Source organism: Dermacentor variabilis, chromosome 9, assembly GCF_050947875.1.
Source record: "Dermacentor variabilis isolate Ectoservices chromosome 9, ASM5094787v1, whole genome shotgun sequence".
NCBI lineage: Eukaryota > Metazoa > Arthropoda > Arachnida > Ixodida > Ixodidae > Dermacentor > Dermacentor variabilis.
The window spans coordinates 133910371-133929963 of NC_134576.1; the positions used below are offsets into that span (position 1 = coordinate 133910371).

Here is a 19593-nt window from a genome sequence, read left to right on the forward strand (position 1 = left end):
TGCTCAAGTACATGAGTGGCATATGACACTCTGTAAGCCATAGGTGGGTACAGGGTGTGTTTGGATATTTAGGATGCAATATACAAAGTTTTCCTTTCGAAGTTGTAAGCTTCGAAATTCTTAATTCTAAATTTCTCATTCTAAAATTTACAAGGCTATTACTTTACCTTTCATAGTACGCCAGGCAGTTAACACATAAAACTTATTTTGGTGGTGGAAGAGGATTGACGACCAAGCGTCGTAGATCTTGTAATCACATCCTGCATTCTGGTTTTTACAGCTCGGCTAACCTTAGCTGGGGCACTCTGCAGCATCTGTACACTAAAAAAAAAAGTTTATGAGCATTATTGATGCCTTTAATGGGACTTTACTGATGATATGCAAAGTATGAGTGTGATCTACGTAGCTTCCGGTGTTAGCAGTTGTATGGAATCGTTCTGAATTGCTTATCTCGTCTTTTCTTTGTTTTTCTTTCTTTTTTTGCAGTTTTGTTCCTTGGGTTACTAACCCTCGTCGAGTTGTTCAGCGCGGCTGGGAGCACACTCGTCATCAGCGCGTCGCACTCCAATTCCCACATCCGGGTACCAGATACTTTGCACCGCTTCGTCAGTGGCTCATTCGCGACATTTTTGTGTCTAAACCGAAGCGAGCCAACCACCACTGCCAAGTCTCGCGAGCATCAGGAGGCCGCGACGTTTGACGAGTCACGGGAGAGGAAAAGGCGATGGCTCATGTTGGCTCAAGCCGTGGATCGTGTCTGTTTCGTCGTCTTCGGATTCGCTGCTTTGGGCTTTCTTTTATGACTCCGGTGTTTACAAACGCCACGAAGGTCGCACAAAAAGACAATTATGTGATACGATTACGTCGTCCTGGCAGACGTTGGTTTGGAAGTCATGGTTGTTTTCCTTCAGCAGTAAAGGAAGCAATGGGATCCAATGTGATGAAATGTGATAAAATGTGCTCAACGCTATTAGTCGTGGAACACAATCACTGCATGGGATTAAAAACTGACTGTGGGGATAAAAGGTTCTTAAGCAACTCACCGGACATGAGACGCGACGTACAGTTAAATAACTTGTTGGGGTTTAGTTTTCCGAAACGCCACAGTGAATTAGAAAATGGCTCCGTGTTAACCTTGGATACCTGAGTCTCTGCAACGCGCACCCAACTCCCGATGAACACGAGGCTGCTTTTCATTCCGACTCCACCGGGCTTCGGCCACCACATTCGGGACTCGAACCCGCGACCTCGTGCTGAGCAAGCGCAGCCATTGGTAGCGCCAGTTATTGGACGAAACACGTAATTTGCGCGTGTGGGAACGTTTGTTCATAGACATTAGCGCATTTCTCTCGTAAACATACTCGAGAATTTAGGCACCCCTTTCCCGTCATTCCTGCGTTATTCGAGACAATGCCTTCGAATGACAGAAAGCTGAGCTAGTTGGTAGGGATTCATAATGCAAAGAAGCGGTACGGCGTGCAGACACGGACACAGGAGAAGAGAAGTGGACAACACTGGACAATGTACAATGGCTTTACTTGCACGACGTTACCATCGGTAATTTTTATTTTCTTGCTTTGTTTATTCAGGCAGCGATCGACAAAAATAAAACGTTCATGTTCTCTAGAAGGCTGACACGAAGGCAAAAATACCCCGCAGTGTATGACATTTACAAATGTTTTCATTGTAAAAGCGGAAACTAAACCATACACGTGAATTAAGAGCCACCGTAAAATTGCGTGCTTCAAGATTTCCCCCATAGACTTTAGGGTTCTCTCCAGCATGTATACAATATGCTATCCCTTTACCTCCCCCTCTCACCCCAGCATAGGGTAGCAAACCGGATCTTCCCATCTGGTTAACCCCCCGCCTTTCGCTTTTGTTCTGTTTCTCTCTCTACTCGGTTCTTGCGAAGTTTCACCTTTATGCGTCTTATCGTCTGCCTTTGGCGACCGTTTGAATGTCGCCATAAGGTTTTTAGAGCTGCTCCACTAAAGGGTATGAGACCTTAACACGTGACGCCTACCGCCGCCTGTGCACGTGCGCACGTGGCAAGTGCAAGTATGCAAACTTTTGGAAATTCCGGAGACGGTATATAGACCAGCGTAAATAGACAATATGGTACCAAAGGCCCCTAAACTATGTAGAGTGCAGTAGGACATGCTCATCGCTGGACCATCTCCTCTGTATATGTGTACATGTAACCTTACCTGTTCTGAAACAAAATACAGAAAACGCCACATCGCGACACACAAGGCCTTGCGGGACGCCAAATGTAACTTGAGACGTATTTGAGTCACAGTCATCCTAGAAATTTCTAGCGATTAAACTGAGAAAAATACACACGAAATTTTTTTTTCACTTTGATCATTGTTTGTTCTTTCACCTTTTATTCCCTTTACCCCTTTCCCCAGCACATGATAGCCAGGCGGTACTCACACTGGCTAACCTTCCTGTCTTCCCTCCCCTTTTGTCTCTCTCTTTCCAACGATTAGGTCAGAAAAGGAAACCGCTTAGAAGGACAGAAATTTCTTGAAGATATTAGCCAGTAAGTTTTCGCCCTAGTTTATACGGTATAATTCATAGGGCGCACTTTTTATGTCGGCATACTTGATACTTTTTATTAATTCTTTATACTTTACTTAAAGTGAGGCGCCTAATATACCAAAACAGCACGGTAGGTTATGAAGGACTCCGTAGTAGAAAGCTCCGGAGTAATTTTGACCACCGCGGTTTCTTTATCGAGTCCCCCAGTTCATGGTACACGACTGGTTTTGCAATCCGACCCCATCCTAAATCGCCTGCTGTGGCAGGAATCGAACCCACGATCTCAAGCTCGGCAAATCAACGCCATGGCCACTTAGCTACCGCCGCGGGTCATACGGTCAATAGCGTAAGTCGACATGAGGGCAAACAATTTTGCTTGAAGTATGGAGACAGTCCAGAGACTGCTTAAATTCATCTTTATAAGATACCATCACAGCGGCATCACGCAAAGGGCGGCAACTAGGAAGACGACGACAAACAGCCGATCGAGCGCGTGGGCCACCAAAAGCCACTCCCTGGCCCGCTCCTGGCCCAGCCTCGTGACCGGCTGCTGCAGGGAAGGGTCGTCCGCTCGGGCAGGTGGAGCGGTGTGAGCCGCTCCGTGTCTCGTCATGTCCAGGTGGCAGAGGCAGAGCGCCGCGGCTGCCGGGCCGGTCAGCAACCGGACCACGGAAGCCGGAACCTCCACCGGAAACAGCACGTGCTCCGACGTCACGTTGAGGAACGCCACGGCGATCGCGGTGACCACGGCCTGCAGCAGCATGGCGCCCTCCAGGAAGAACACTGCGAGTGGTGAGGGTGACGTAATATATTTCACCCGCAATGAGCGAAGGAGTCAGAGTGTTCACGAGAAGATGGCAGTTAGCATTGCCGGAAAGGACGTTATAAACCATCACCTTTCAACGAAGTGACAGTTATGATGGCAAATCGCCCTTTTCAGGACATTGCACTAACAGCCGGAAGAATTGTCGTCGCGCGTTGCCTCTTTTTCTTTTTCTATTGTTCCTTACTTATCTTAGGTGGTCTATAGGAGTCCCCAAGAAGCGGGACCAGTCTGCGTAGCATGAGGGCAAGCAGCAGCATGTTGATGCAGCACAGGGTCAGGCGACGGCTAGAGTTGGCGGGCAGGCAGAAGACGAGAAGCATCAGCACCACGGACGATAACCAGGGCAGGGTCACGCTGAACAGGTACTCCGAGGAACGCCTCCGGAGCCGGAACGTCAGCTCCAGGTACGTCCTGTGGTTGCGCGCACAAACAACACACACGAACTGATTGATTAGGGGCGTCTCGTGATTCTTCGGAGGCTCGTTTATCACGTGACCAAGCGATCTTTTGAGACAGCAAAAGACAGAAAGAAGTGCAACAATCCGCGTGATAGGGTCAGCGATTCTAACTTACCGTGTGTGCAAGTTGGTGTCTAAGTGCGCGAAAGACAAAACAATAACAGCTGATTTTTTTTTTTAGAAAACACAACGGACGGTCATGTGCAAAGGCGTGGGCACGCTGAACTGATGGTGATCATGACGATGACAACTATAATGATTATGACGATCCGAAGCATCTCCTTTAAGTAACGGGGTGGTCGCCCATGCCCCGAAGTGCATTCTTTGAAACTGTCTTGTGCAGTTAAATATCTTTAAATATGTTTGTACTCTAAGCTACACTGTACTATACAGAAAGTTCGCTTCATGTTTTCCCTAAACTTGCGCCAGCAATCTCCACAGAAGTTTCATATACAATTTCCCTACTTTCCCCAAAACGCAAGGACTTTGTCAAGCCAACTGCTTTCCGATTTACTGCTGGTTAATCCTTCGACATTTCCGACCTTCCTACATAATTTGTTCATGGTTTCTGCCCAATTTTCACTCTAAATGCACGAGTCATCATGTGAATTTTTCTTCTATAACTACGCATTCTCAAGCATCGTTATCTGACTTCTACCAGTAGGACACTGAGCTTTGAATTATCACAAATATTTTCCTTTCTCATTTCATTTTTCTTCCCTATTTCATATTATTTCATAGATTACCTCTTTATCGCATCAAGTAGTCCTAAAGGAACGCGCTCTGGAGCCAATACGTATGGGGCACATGGGTTGTTCGATGGGTAAGCGAACAGATGAGTGATGGAATGAATGATGAGTGACTGAACGAGTGACTAGGATAACAGAGAATCGATTGAGACAGATATCCTTTGTGTGGGGCAATGAGCCAAAGGCTTAATCAGTTACCAATTCTCATGCGGGTAATTTGATGACTCCTGCATGCTCACCCCGCCCACCCTTCCCGCCCCCTTCCCGAAAAAAGACGGCCAACTTGAATTAGAGATTAGTCATGCTACTTGAAAGATAATGGCTTCTCCGAATATCAAGAACGATTATCACCTGTTCAACAGCTGACCGCTGCCCCATGCCGGGAACACCGTCACTTCCCACTGGTGGTCCTGCCAAGGCTTCAAGGCCCAAGAAACAAAAGACCAAACAACAAAGTTTACCTCAAATGTTCATAATAAAGCAACGGGACAAATTCATTCAATCATCAAGCTGACTGTCGCTTGTCTGTCTACTGGTGCTTATTCGGCGTCCGAACGATAAAACCTCGACTGTTGGAGCTGAAATAGGGACTAATATTACGCCTACAGCATTAAATGTATCGCTAAGACTTCATACTGTGTAAGTAGGCATGTGTTCTCTGCAAATTATCTTTCTCCGTCGTATTACATTGTAATGCTTCGTGATGCGCTGTACAACAAAAAATTCTAACACTTTGTGTTAAAGGTTGCCTTACACCCAGCTATGTCACCTTTTTGTCCTAAATGTAAGTGCTTCTTTTTTCGTTGACTACGGATCGTTCGCAATAATGCTTATTGTGATTGGTCCAAAATACTAGCCTACAGTCGACTGTGGACCGAGACGCCTTTGCACGAATACATTGTAGAAAACGTATGAAAAATAAAAATCACTATTGTTTAAAAAACTGGGATCGCATCTGTACGCAATAAAAGTAGCTTCTGCAAATCACTGCGCTTTTATTTAAAATTTTATCTTAGTTTCAGTTTTCAATTCATTGCTTCGCATAATGGCCATAGTTCTCGAAAAAAAAAATACAATATGAAAATAGATTTATCCCATTGTCAGCGACTGTATTGGCAACTACAGTATTGTTACGCCCAGACGGTGCGCTGCTTGTCAGGCTATTAGACTAATTGCGCGAAGACGTAGCTATATGTCTGTAGGGCTGATACGCACATCGGTAGCAGTCAGTGCGTTCTCGGCCAGGTCGGCCACGGTGTCGTACTGCTGCATGTCGTCACTGTAGACGAGCGACGAGAAGCGTATCTTGCACGTGTGCGCGTCCCTGGGGAAATCGGCAAGATCCATGGGGCACGGGACCTTGATGCGCGCGTACGGAGACTGCAGCATTGCAACAAGGCAGCGATTAGTGTGCAGCTACGCGTAGTCGGTCAGGCCTTAACCATGATCTATTTAAGGAAACACTACAAAAGAAGAGAAACTTTCACAGATGTGTCCAAATCCACAAAAGTCATACGTGATATAGACGTCGAAGCTAATTAATAAAGGGAAAATGAAAAGGGACGGGGAGGGAAAGGGCTGATGAATGATGACGATGGTATAAGGAAGAGATGCGTATATACAAATTCACAGAGTTGTAGCATCTCTAAAGTGGTGCGTCCAGGACAGTGGCTTGGAGAAAAGTATAGCTGCACCAAGTTTTTAAAAACTGTCTGTGGCGGACAGCACAATTCTAATCCTTGATCCAAATTACTCTATCAGGCGGCCAGGAGAAATCAAAGTACTTAATTAAATAATTAGCATAATTACGTTACTTAACTTTTTTAATTATTAGCTTTACGGTCAATATTTCAGTCTACGAATTGCAGCCGGTAAGTTCGCAAGGCGTATCCACTTGGTACGAATTCTCCGGAAGGCTCCAGTTTGCATTGCACCACCAGTTTGCACGAAATGCATTGGCGTTCCAGTTACTTTTTTAAGAAAACGCTGCTATATTCACTGAAGCACAAACGTGTCCGACTCGCACTCGCATACACCAAAGAGATGTGCACTGTGAGAGAGAGAGAGAGAGACAGAAGAAAGGGGAACGGCAGGGAGGTTACCCAGATGGTAACATCCGATTCGCTACCCTAGGCTGGGGATATTCACTGTGATTACCTGAAATATCTGGCCGCTGTTTTCTAGGTACACTTCGTTGTACTCGATGTGAAAATCTTCTGGATTGCTGGGGGAGGAGGGGAATAAAGGGAAAGAAGGTTTGTTTCAGAAAGCATCGATTGTTAGTATTCACTTCCTTTCCTTATTTCACAGACACAGCGGCGACTGGCAACTGAAACTTTTGACAAAGAAACACACGTACACAGCCACAGCATGACAGATCAACTACAGCCCGAGTTACTGCCTTCGACACACCGGAGCTAGTGGAATGCCTCGTCTTGGTGAGGTTTGACACCAGGCACCAGATGGTGCAACGCCCACTCATGTCTTTTTTGTGTGTATGCTCCCGTGTGTTAAACTTAATGTCTTCAACTCCCGCACACCGTGTCATTACGCACAGTGATTGCATTGAACACACGTAAGGCACCGTCCGCTCTTCTATATCTGTCGAACAACGCTCGCATTTATTCGACGTCCTCTGTTCTTTATGTGACGGACGGTTTAAGTGCGGTTGCGGAAACCTGTTGGGCCACATCAAATAAATGCCCGGCGAACGCCTAGTGAAGACATTTCAGGCTCTGGAAGAGGTTAGTTTTGTTTTGTTAGTTTGTTTGCTTGCTTCTTGGTTTGTTTGTTAGATAGTTTGTTAGTTAGGTCGTTTGTTTGTTTGTTTGTTTGTTTGTTTGTTTGTTTGTTTCTTCCTTTCTTTCTTTCTTTCTTTCTTTCTCTTTCTTTCTTTCTTGAAGAACGAGAACCATATAAGCCACATTAGAGTCAGGAAACTGAATACGCAGCTAAAAACTGGAGCTACCCCTTTTCCTGTGTAACACACGCCCACACATTCCAGACACAGCAGTATAATAAGTCATCGAGAAAGAAAGAAAACCTAACCAGAAGTGTGGCATACGTATCCGCATTAATAATTAAGCATTCGCGCCCTCCGGGCAATAGAAACACTACGCGCACACACGTCAATGTCATTTTGTCCTATAAGCACTAGAAGCAAACGCTCAATGTAAGTATAGTTTCCGCAAGAATCCAGAAATCAAAGCAAGTCGATTAGGCTGCTGTCCACAAGGAAATCCAACAGGGCTGCCAAAGGAAAGAGACGACTCGGGATGGGTGAGCGCAGCTAAAAAAATGAGTTCTTACGCATTCAAGACCGACAGATCCGGTGTCCAGATTTCACCCGTCGGAATGTCCAGGGAAGTGACACCTCCGTATTCGCTCGAGTTCCAGGAGAGGGCGTCGTCTGTCCACACCTGCACGTTCGAAAAGGTTTTCGTTTTTATTGCGACAGAAATTATACTTATCACACTCGAAGCATCGTCTCTCTGGCACAGTATCGACGGAACACGCGTCTCCCATGCATGGTGGGTTAGGTCTGCAAACCTTTTTGGTATGTTGTGCGTACGTTTCGATCTATGCAGTGTGGCCATTCCCCCTCGTGGGTACGAGTCATGTGTTGAGGCAACAACAACAACGACGACGACAACAACGACGACGACGAAAACAACAACAACTACTACTACTACTACTACTACTACTACTACTACTACTACTACTACTACTACTACTACTACTACTACAACGTTCTGCTCAGTTGGCTCCGAAGCTGAGCCAGGCCGTCCGCCTACCGCTGCTGGCATGAGTGCCGTAGGCACAGGCGCCATACAGAGTTCCTGCAGCGCAGCTGTGCTCATGCAGTGTGGTCTGAGTGGAACAGACGGCAGCCTTCAAGCAGGGAACGCCGTCGATTTTCCTTCGATCTCGCCTCGTACCGGCCCACACGTTACCCTCCGACCTCCTAGCGAGAATCATCACCGCACACACTGCCGCGCAACATGCGCCCTGAGCACAACGCTGGGCGCAAACCGGCAACAGCGAGACGGATACCTCCTCAGACGCCTAGCCAGTCAGTCAGCCTCCCCGCAAACACCCTACTATACGCTCATGCTCCTATACGCACCACTCCCGCGAATGCGCAACTGGTTACCGTCGTGTCACGACACGACGGTAACCTCCATTTCCGTACCTACAACAAATATCAGAGGTCTTACACTCTTGACAAAATTATTCCTCAGAATTTGGACAATAACAGCCCACAAGAAAATGTCATGAAAGAGAACACCGATGGCACATGACCTTTATATTAAATCTTTTCAGACCAATATATTAAAAGTGCAAAACAATAACAGAGCTCAAACCTGGAAACGATGTAATTTTATTGGCGCGGCTGTGAACTGCCTCTTGGCTAGCATCCAGCGTTGGAGCCGGCAAAACGCGACGCGAGAAAGAAAATGATTACGGATTGCACGCAAAAATAAACCGCGAAATGAAATTTCGTATTGAAGTGTGGTATACCCAAGTTAACTTTTTCCATTTTGCAATCATTCATAATTAGGCTACAAAGCAAGTTCGAGGCTACGACGCAGGTTGCGTTGCTGGCTGTTCGGCGATTGACATTTAGTACAGACCCCGCCACCGCACGAAAACTGTTGCGTAACTCCCCTTAACAGCGTCGGTTCAATTTACATATACAAGGGGGTCACGTGATCTAGCGTGGAGGGGGAAGTGGAGGTGACGTCCGTCTCGCCCTCTATCAGCCCGGTCGTGACTGCGTATGGCTGCACGCGCGGCTGAGCGCATACGCAGCCCACGCACCGTAACTTGGAGTTAATCTGTGGCAGGTGCAAAGGCTAAGGGCGAGCCGGGATGACTGGCCGCTTCGTGCGCGCTGTAAACCCACGGGCGTTTGTCGCCCCCAAGTCGCGTTCTCGCTCGTGACAGACGCAGCGCGCGGTTCCAGACGACAGACGGCGTTTAATGCGCTGTGGCAGAAACGCTTCCGTTCGTCTGCTTCGACGCATTCGATTTAGAGACTCGCGAAAGCTCTCGAGTAAAAAGTGCGGCCGGAAGTTGTGGCTCGAAGATATCGCCCCTAAATGCAATTTATCTCTTGCTCGCTGTACGCCATCGTGGCTGATGACCGTTACGGACAGGTTACGGAACGCTTTCGTCGCCGAAAACCAATATTTTATACCAATCCGGTCGACAATTTCACTTGCCTGTAATTAACTCACATAATTTAAAACGTTGCGGGCGTTTGACTTTTGACATACACTTAATTTTGTGCAAATTTAAATTTAGCGTATTATGTCGCTATCTCATGGCCACAGGAAACCATGCGTTTATAGTTTGCATAGCCCCGTTAAGTAACCTTTGCAGGGACAACATGGCGACAATTAGCACATGACCGGGGTAATTGGAGAAATATGGGAGAGGCCTTTGCCCTGCCTGCAGCGGGCGTAACAATAATGATGATGATGATGATGATGATGATGATGATGATGATGATGATGAGTAACCTATGCGCACACATCTCGCTCAGCACGCGCGTTAGACACAACTTCCGATAATTCAGACAGACAACAATGAGACATCAGGCGCAATTTCCACCAAATATAAAACTAGTGTCGCATATTATAGTTCCGCCAGAATACTGAAAGAATTTGTAAATGACGGCTGTATAACGCTTTCGAGTACTTGCCTAAGATAATTTTTAAAAGACGGCAACTTACCTACACACATTTAACCAGTCGTACTAATCATCCATAATGTTGCCCCCGTTTTCACGAAATTTCACCGTGGTATCAGACTCAGTTATAGTTCTTCCCAGACGACGGGCTGAATTCTACGCTATATTAAAAGTGGAACGCTTGCATGAGTAATTTAATGCGAACCCCGTAACTAACTCACGCACTTCTAACTTTGCTTACGTCACCCATAAAATCTCCCCTATTACATCCACTTCAAGTTTACGCAAGGTACCTCGTTTAGTTCCCTGAGTACACCAGGAAAATCAACTACGCGGCTCGTATTACGTATGAATATAGAGAGAAAACTATTATTCATTAATCATTTGTAAGGCTCGCATTTAAAGCAGGAATGTTGAACTTTCTCCACAGATTTTATCCCTTACATGACCCCCATTAAGCCTAGCGTGAACTCGATAACAGGTACAGTGTTCATGGGGCAATCGGAAGCATTGCGGCCAATGACAGCATAATCATTACTAAAATTTGTAATTAAGGGACGCTCGTCTCCCTGGTGGCGATCTTTCGTCCATTAGTGCAAAACTTCGTTCGGACCGCCGAGACCAACGAGAAACGTCGGCTCCGAGCGCTCATGTCGTATCAGTAATCAATCAATCAATCAATCAATCAATCAATCAATCAATCAATCAGTAATTTATTTAACGTTTAGTAAGCATGTTCTTTAGAGTAACACTAGTATTGATATTCGTATTTTACTGCGCATAATTTGTGTACCTATCTTTTCGCACATTACTAACAGCAGTATCTCTGAATGTGAAAAAAAAAAACATCGGATAAAATGCAACGACAAGAAAAAGAACAGGACGAGCGTTCATGTGCAGTCAACCAAAAAAGTTTACGGACCAAGAGATCTGACGAAAAGCTGAATATCTCCTCAGTCTCAAAACACAGCCTGTTATTCCCATTTCCAGCCTTTTGTGGCATATGCGAACAACATTGTGATGCACAATTTTACTGGCTGTTTTTAAAGGCTGCTCGTACATTTTGAATTTTCTGAGATCCCGTGGTCCGTAAGCTTTCTTGGTCGACTGTACATCTAGTTCTTTGTTCCGGAAGGCACATAGACACATGCACACGACATTGCAATACAGACACCCACAGATGCAATGGTGAATCGCCAGTATACACGCAGAATTCAAAGTTGCTGCTAATCGAATCACAATCACTCTTCTTTTTTAGAATAACGAACGTGTCCTTAGAATGCCTTACGGACTACTTCGTAGAATTCGATAAGACGAGCGAATTTACGAGCCATCGTGACGCTACTTTTTCCGCGTACATCTTAATCTCGAGAAATTGCAATGTCGCAGGAACACTGAGTGCAGTGACATCGGAAATGAGCAAGCGTCCTATTTCTATTTGATAATTCGTGTCCCGACATTTATCGACCTCTCATTTAGTCTAATAAAATGTGACTGCGATCTGTTTCCCAGACACTATGGATTCCGCTTACGATCCACTCTTGCATCTGCGCATGTCTTAACGGCAAAGATGCATACAAAGCGTGTTTTTTAGAATATATAGAATTTTCGAAAATTTCCTGTGGGAGATAATAAAATTTTAATCCTAGAATTTGATTGCTGGAAGAGGCCGATATTACTTGCACAGTAAGTTGAAATGCGCATGCGAGTTATTAAAAAAATATATCAGTGAATATGTTTCTGTATGATTACTTTCAAGCACATATTTAAATTCCCGAATTCTACCAGTTGAACCGGCAAGGCATATCCGGACAATATTTCAGACAGACCATCCAAAGAGCTAGTCCTGTAGTATATTCCCGGTTACAATGATGGCGCCTGTTTCCAGATATGCATCGTCAAACTCGTACTAAAAAATGCATGGTTATCACAATTTCATGTTTTTTTTTTTAGAATAGGACGTTTTATGCATTGAAGCACTACAGTAACTCCTTCGCCATTGTATATCAGCGTAAATTTCGGAAAGTCTCGAAACTAGCGTCAATCTGACACTTTATTCCAAATAAATTCGCCTTGCGAGCTCACCGGCAACAATTCGTAAATTACAATGTGTCGTAAAGCAATTACTTAAATACTTAAATAGAAAACGTTTAAAATTAGCTGAAAAACCATTCTTATTTCTTCCGCACGCTTTGTCCGCCTGCTCGAGCAATCGAGCTCGAGAACTATAATTGCGCTATTTGGAATACGCGATTTTTAAAAAATCCATATGGCCTACAAAAAAAGAAACTGCCCAGCATGTAATGTGTGTTTTCCAGTGTAAATAAACAGTTGTAATTAGGAAATCGTTCTGTCGTCCTCCTATAGTATTTTAGACGATGAGCAAAACGTGAACAAGGTGAATGCAGGAGTGAATGCAAGACAGTTTCTTGTACTCTTGTTTTTGTTTGTCTTGTTGTTTGTTTGTTTGTTTGTTTGTTTGTTTTTGTTCTTTTTCAGACATTGACGGGAATTCACGGTGCAGACCGGGACTATGGCTCCTCCTTCTACGTCGTATCTCTGTAGGACACGTTAGCGTGCCAATAATTCTATATTTTTTTTCTCTTCAATTTTTTTTCTAGGAAGAGAAATTGTATTAGTAACAGTAATGGGCCATCTGTTCGGAGAATTAAGCCTTATTAAACCAGGAAAATTCAGACTTACGAGCAACAGTGGTCCCACAACAGTCAGCCATCCCTGCTCGAGTTCCTGCGTGAAAAACGAATTGGGAAACTGACACCACCGAGCACCCACAGACTAAAAAACATACGAATGCTCGTGAACACTTATGCCACGTCAACAGCTGGTGATAACAGTCAAGAAGAAGCAACCACATGCACGCGGATGATCGGCTTCGCTTTTATTTATAAATATACTAGAATCCCACTAAAGATACACGTCAGGTTACGCCTACTTGGCAGGTTAGACATAGGGAATCACCAAAAGGCAAACACGTACTGTCCGCAGGTCGTCACTTATGCTACGAGTTGCAGCAAGTTCACGTGGCCCACACTTACGACGCTGACGATGTGGCGGTGAGGGAAGGATGCCTCGACCAAGGTGGCCGTGCTCCCGTTCGAGGTTGGGACGGGCCTCAGCGTTTTGTCGTACACGTCAGCGCTCAGGAGCTTCTCGTGGAGACGCTCGATGTGTGTCTGAATCTCCTGTTTCGGTGTCTCTTCTGAAAAAAACGAAAGGTAAAACGGCCTTTGCACATAGCGAACCAGAAAAATCCGGGATCCGGGGACCTCAGTCTTTTACAGTGAAGCTTTTGCAGTGTGGGTTGGGATATATCGCGGCATCATCCTCCCGGAAAAAAAAAACAAGCTTCAGCGACTGAGTGAAAAGCGCGCACATGCTTGAGTCTCACGCATGCAACATACAGTACAGCATTCCTTTCAATAAAGAACGAGCCCAAAACAAGCACCCGAAGCATACTACTGAGTATACGTCGGTCCTGAAAACAATGCGAAGCACGTAACGCTCCCGGCGTATACGTTTCCTAGTAAAGATTAGTGTTGCGCAAGCCGCCGCGGCGACGGTGGCTTGCGACGTCCGGAGGGACGCCACTAGCCTTTCATAAAGAGAAGAACCATCCTAGCAACTGATTTCATTGTTGTTGCCGTACCGCTATGGGTATGCAGTCACATGCACTGCACGGCTGTAGCGAAAGTAGTCGCTGAGCCCATCATGGTGTGCCACAGCCACCACAAAGTGATTGTCACTGCCATTACTCTATAGCAATAAAGCATTGCATAACCGCTTTCAGTCGTTGTAGTGGTGGTAATCTGAAGTGGTGGTGATAACCAGATTACCAGATTCGCTCTTATCAGCCCCAGGCAGCAAGCCACGTCTCAATGGGGGCTTGGCGTTGTGTCGAGACGCATAAACCTGAGGGCTACATCAACTGAATGAGGGTCAACTTTAATAATGAATACCTTGGAACAGAAGCGCTCCTAAGGAAGCAAACAAAGTGAAGTTACGTTCAAATACGATTAACTTAAAGTTTCATATAGAAACATAGACCACAATCGCGATAGGAATAAAATGATCAAGTTTTTTGTTAATTATTTGATTGGTGATTCTAATTTGTCTCGAGAATTGTGTCCATCAATGTTCCTAAACCACCTGTGCCAACACATTTTGCATAGCTAGCATTGTGCCCTTGTTAAAATTTGTGCGAGTTTAACTTTTAGAACCGTGTATATTGGCCAGACCATCAAACGTGAATATCTTACGCATTACGCCTCTTATAGGCCAAGTTCATTCCACCGAAAGTGAAGAGAGTCGGACAAGGGAAGGAACTTCTGCAAATTAGAAATCCCCAATGCAAGTTCCCCACTTCCACAAACACGAAATTTTATGCTAAAGGCGGGGCGCTTACAAAGATTATTATGCAAACTAAAAACTGCTGCTATCTTATAAATTAAACAAAACTCATAGGCCCCCCACAAAATCTGAGTGGCTGGAATGCGACAGCATTCCAGCGTGCTATCGTTCCATGATTAGCCGTCAACGACCACATGAACTACCGCCATTTCCCACGGTCATCCGTCGAGTATTACGACCGTTTGATCTACTTGTGCTGCTCACCGATACTTTTCGTTACATTATGACCTACCAATTCTGCCTACTTATGATGCATCTTTCCTACACATGTATTCCACGCGGGATATTGCGTAGTATACCCCTCTCAGTACTCCGCCAGTGACACACAAGCACACTTCATAGACTGCAGTTCGACGATCAAAGCGCGTGAACAAAATCTGAGTGGCTGGAATGCGACAGCATTCCAGCGTGCTATCGTTCCATGATTAGCCATCAACGACCACATGAACTACCGCCATTTCCCACGGTCATCCGTCGAGTATTACGACCGTTTGATCTACTTATGCTGCTCACCGATACTTTTCGTTACATTATGACCTACCAATTCTGCCTACTTATGATGCATCTTTCCTACACATGCATCCCACGCGGGATATTGCGTAGTATACCCCTCTCAGTACTCCGCCAGTGACACACATGCACACTTCATAGACTGCAGTTCGACGATCAAAGCGCGTGAACAAAACAGAGTTGCGGACTTGCGACTCCGGAGTTGGAATGATTCTGGGATCACTCGACATGCTCTGACCCGCGGAATGGAATGAGAATGGAATGGCTACACCAGGAGGGAAGGTGAAATGGGAATGGAATGAGAGCCCGAGATTCCGGAATGGAGTCGAAATGGAAAGTGCACATAGCTCTGCAACACTAAACGTTCATTCGAAACACGTCTGCAAAACCGATACAGTTGCCGATTACCCTAAACTAGACTTGGCCAATTTCTTACATTCCTCAGCTTTCACAGAATAGTGGCTCTTTCAGCCTCTATTTACAGGGGATTGCATCTGTTGTGGTAATCATAAACAAAACGGCTTTCTACACATTCTGCCCTTCTGAAGACCCGGAAGCTTTTCCACGTTACCAGGTTCGAGCACATTTAAAAATCAGCAAATTTGTGTTGTCAAGCATGATTTCAATTAAACAAGAACGTGCTTGGTTTACAACACAAGGATGGAGGCCAAAAACGATGTCCCAGACGGTTGCACCCTGCGCCAGTCGATGGCGATTTGGAACACGTGCCATGTTTTTTTCGCACAATGACTAGTATCCAGAAGTCGTGCATAGACGAAATCGTGCTGGTTGAAATATGTCAGTAATTACTAAGGAAAAAAGATTGTCCTGCAAAACATAACCATGCGTTTTGCGATTCAAGGTGACATAATTACACTGCGTACACGAAAAACAAAGTACTTAACAATATTTGTGACGTTTTGTTAAAATGCTTAGTTAGGGGCATACAAGAGCGACTAGTGAGCAATTATAGAGAAAGCGTTTCATTAACTAGGTTTGGAGCAGTGGAATGAATCAGCTCATCCACTCCATGAGTGGGAATGGTCCCAACGCTCACCTTTGTGAGAAGTCCAAAGGAATGGAATTAACGGGGGCTTCCACTCTCCGGAATGGAGCGAGGATGACATGAAAAGTCCCACTACGCAACTCGGGAATAAACAGAGTGCTTATTTTTGTCATTGTTGGTGTCTGCGTCGCATTACAACCCTAGCGAGTCTTAGGTTAGCCGGTTACGGTGTAGCGGACCTTCTTACTGAAGAACAGTTAATAAAAAAAGACTTTTGAGAGGACATGTATAGTACACTGGTATAAGATTCGGCCTACATACTCATTTCTTTACACTGCTTCCTATACCGACCCGTCGTGGGTTTCCCGCATACATCACGAACGAAGTAAGGTGCATGGGCTGCTCAGCGCTATCGCAATAAATCTGTGGCCACCGCAACGTGGCACCAACGAAACAGTGCATTATCACAATACCGTTGTGCAGGGAACTAAAAAGAGCACACATTCAATAACTCTTGAAAGAACTAAAGAACTTACCCGAAGGCACAAGGCGAACGTTACAGATCAAAACAAAGAGAATCTGTAGCTTCATCACGTCTTGCCCCGCGAAGATCGGTTTCTCTCGGAGCCGATTTCCCCACCACGGAATGGGGGTGTTCGTAAAGGATCCCTCCGTCAGGGGGCGGTACTGGAGTTCCCGCGTTTCTTCCTGGAGCAAGCTGGCCTTTGCCTTCTGGTCTTTCGTTTCGGATTGCGCTATTTCGGTTTCAGTGGCCGCGGGCCGGTGCACTAAGTCGACCAAGTTCAGACCTCGACGTTCTCTAAGAGCTAAATTCTGTCTGTCATATCAGAAGAGGCCTGCATGCTCCATTAGACGTTTCCTATATGATTGCATAGGCCTATATATGGGAAAATGCGGGCTTTCGTATGCGATTCCAAATGACCATGTAGGACTGTGCATATCGGTCATTTTGTTTTCTTCAATAGGCCACGTGGCATCTCTTTCCGGACGTACTTTCTCCCCTTCTGGCAAAGTGAAACTTAAACATATGAAAAACTGATGCTGCAAAGCAGGCTAAGGCTCTAAATCTCTAGTTATTCGCGTGTCAATGCGTTAGCCTTCTAAACGTATGTGGAAGTGATCCTCATGATCAAAACAAACTAGCAGTAAATAAGCGCCAGCAATGACTCTTCGTGCTTCCTATTCTTGTCTTGTTTATAAGTCTATGCTATTGATTTGAGAGTGTCCATGTGTCCGCCAGGCATAAGCACACTGCCGTATTAAAGACGGAGTTGAAGGAAGCCCAAGCCCGGCTCCAGCTTTAACATGGTAAACTCTCCCGGAGCCGCAATATACGACCACTTTTTCCGGCTGGTTACTTTGATAAGTTATCGCTCTGATAAAAGCGATCGCGCGTGGGTGTAGATTTATTCGTGTGCAAACATTGTTTCACTTCGCACTGCACTCCTGGAAGAAAAATGGTCGTACTCGGACAAATACGCACGCCTGCGGAGATTTTACTTATTCCTGAAGCAGCACAAAGCGTGATCAGATTAATGGGGCGATTGGCGATACGTGCGTTCGCTAGCAAGCTATCGTGCGATGAATCATCACCAAACCCAGCTGATTAAGCCTGTTTTCCTCACGTTTCTCGTCAAATCGGGCTCGAATCTCATCATTCGGGCTACCAGCGTTGTCGTCAGACGAGGGTGGTCACTACGGCCACGGAACACGTCATTCCGTGCGGCATGCGGGTATACTCAACATGCCACAACTTTATATGCGTAGCATTTCTATGCTTACCCATAGTCCTTCCTTGTCGTAAGACGATCAAAAATTTGGGGGTGGGCCAACTTGAAATCTAGGGGTAGGCAAAGTTACATTTCAGGGTAGGCCAGCTTGAAATTTGGGGGTGGGCCAACTTGAAGTTTGAGGATAGGCCGACTTATATATGGCGATGGGCCAAGTTGAAATCTGGAGATGGGCCAGCTAAAATTTGAGGGTGGGCCACCTTAAATTTGGGGGTGGGCCACCTTAAATTTGCGCTTGGGCCAACTTGATATTTGGGTGTGGTACTACTCGAAATTCAGGGGTGGCCCAATGTTGAACTGAACGCTACCGAAAGTCCTTCGAATTATGAACACATCGCGGGCAAGCGAGCGCGTTGAGACGCTTTTCGCGCTTTCGTGGGGCCTTACCGAGGCGCAGTCAGAACGCAAGCGAGATGTTGTGTGGACAAGGAACTCGCGCATGCATAATGCAGGCTTTCGTGAGCGACAGCGAGGGTGACATGTCATCTCAGCGATGCACTCTACCCTCACCCAACGCCTCGCGCGCTACTGCGGCAAGCTGCGCGCCTGGCGTTCCGGCTAAATTGGTACAATTAAAATAATTAACTTATGGGGTTTTACGTGCCAAAACTACTTTCTGATTATGAGGCACGCCGTAGTGGGGGCACTCCGGAAACTTCAAACGCCCGGGGTTCTCTAACGTGCACATAAATCTAAGTACATGGGTGTTTTCGTCCCCATCGAAATGCGGCCGCCGTGGCCGGGATTCGAACGCGCGACCTCGTAGTTAGCAGCCCAGCACCATAGCCACTAAGCAACCACGGCGGGTCAAATTGTTACAATTGCATTAAAGGGGTCGGATGCGACGAGAAAATCTGTCAATTGTCTACTAAAGCCTACGCATTCTTTGCCACCGCAAAGACCATGGGTAGACGTGCACATGAGCTAGGAAAGGCAAGTAAGCAACACTAAGCAAAAATTAAGTCGCAGCCGAGCCAAACAATGCTTACGCCATAGTAGACAATTCTCAGAATTTCTGTAGTTTTTTTTTTATATCGATAGAAATTATATGGACAGCTGAAACGAATTTTCGCCGTAGTCGTCGCCGCTGTCGTTCCGCGTACATCTGGGCATTTTTATGCCGCATATATGTTTATGCAGGCCAGTTCTGACAACCTCTGAAGCCAGTTTTCCGCTAAACCGGATAAAGTACTTCCCTAGATTTCCCTAGTTATTTTTGTATTTTGTTTTTTTTAATATATACTTGTTCACTTTGCCAGTACCCTTTTCGCAGACACAAACTTGTTATGTAGATAGGCGGCGAAAGTATAGTTTAGATTGATTTCCAAGCTCGTTTTTATAAATTTTTGTAAAGTTGACTAAGAAATCATCGCGCTGAAGGCTGAATGACGTTACAGGGCAAGTTTTCACAGAAAGATACCTTTTCTTTCTTTCTCAAGTTCTGTTAAAAAAAAAATTAAGCTGAAAAATTGAGGTTGGCATGGGTTGCCCGCATTCGTGTAAACTGCATGTTCAAGGTAAAAGCTATAATACTAGCCACAGAAGTTGCTCAAACCACATCCT

At 45.5% G+C, this 19593-nt stretch overlaps 2 protein-coding genes across 2 annotated transcripts in view; one reads left to right on the plus strand and one right to left on the minus strand.

Annotated features, from left to right (window-relative positions):
- LOC142557584 (acetylcholine receptor subunit beta-like) overlaps positions 1 to 984 on the plus strand; it is a 31080-nt gene extending 30096 nt beyond the window's left edge. The window contains exon 8 of the mRNA XM_075669541.1: positions 487 to 984. Coding sequence (XP_075525656.1) covers positions 487 to 803 — 317 coding nt within the window. The 3' untranslated portion in view covers positions 804 to 984. The remainder of the gene's footprint in view (positions 1 to 486) is intronic.
- Positions 985 to 2946: 1962 nt separating this feature from the next.
- On the minus strand, positions 2947 to 16850 carry LOC142557585 (neuronal acetylcholine receptor subunit beta-4-like). The gene is made up of 9 exons (XM_075669542.1): positions 16756 to 16850; positions 13332 to 13495; positions 12979 to 13023; positions 7890 to 7999; positions 6738 to 6804; positions 5796 to 5960; positions 4932 to 4999; positions 3558 to 3784; positions 2947 to 3330 (listed from the first exon to the last, which is right to left on the minus strand). The coding sequence occupies exons 1-9, from the start codon at positions 16808 to 16810 to the stop codon at positions 2978 to 2980; spliced, it is 1254 nt and encodes a 417-aa protein (XP_075525657.1). The 5' UTR covers positions 16811 to 16850; the 3' UTR covers positions 2947 to 2977.
- Positions 16851 to 19593: the final 2743 nt, after the last annotated feature.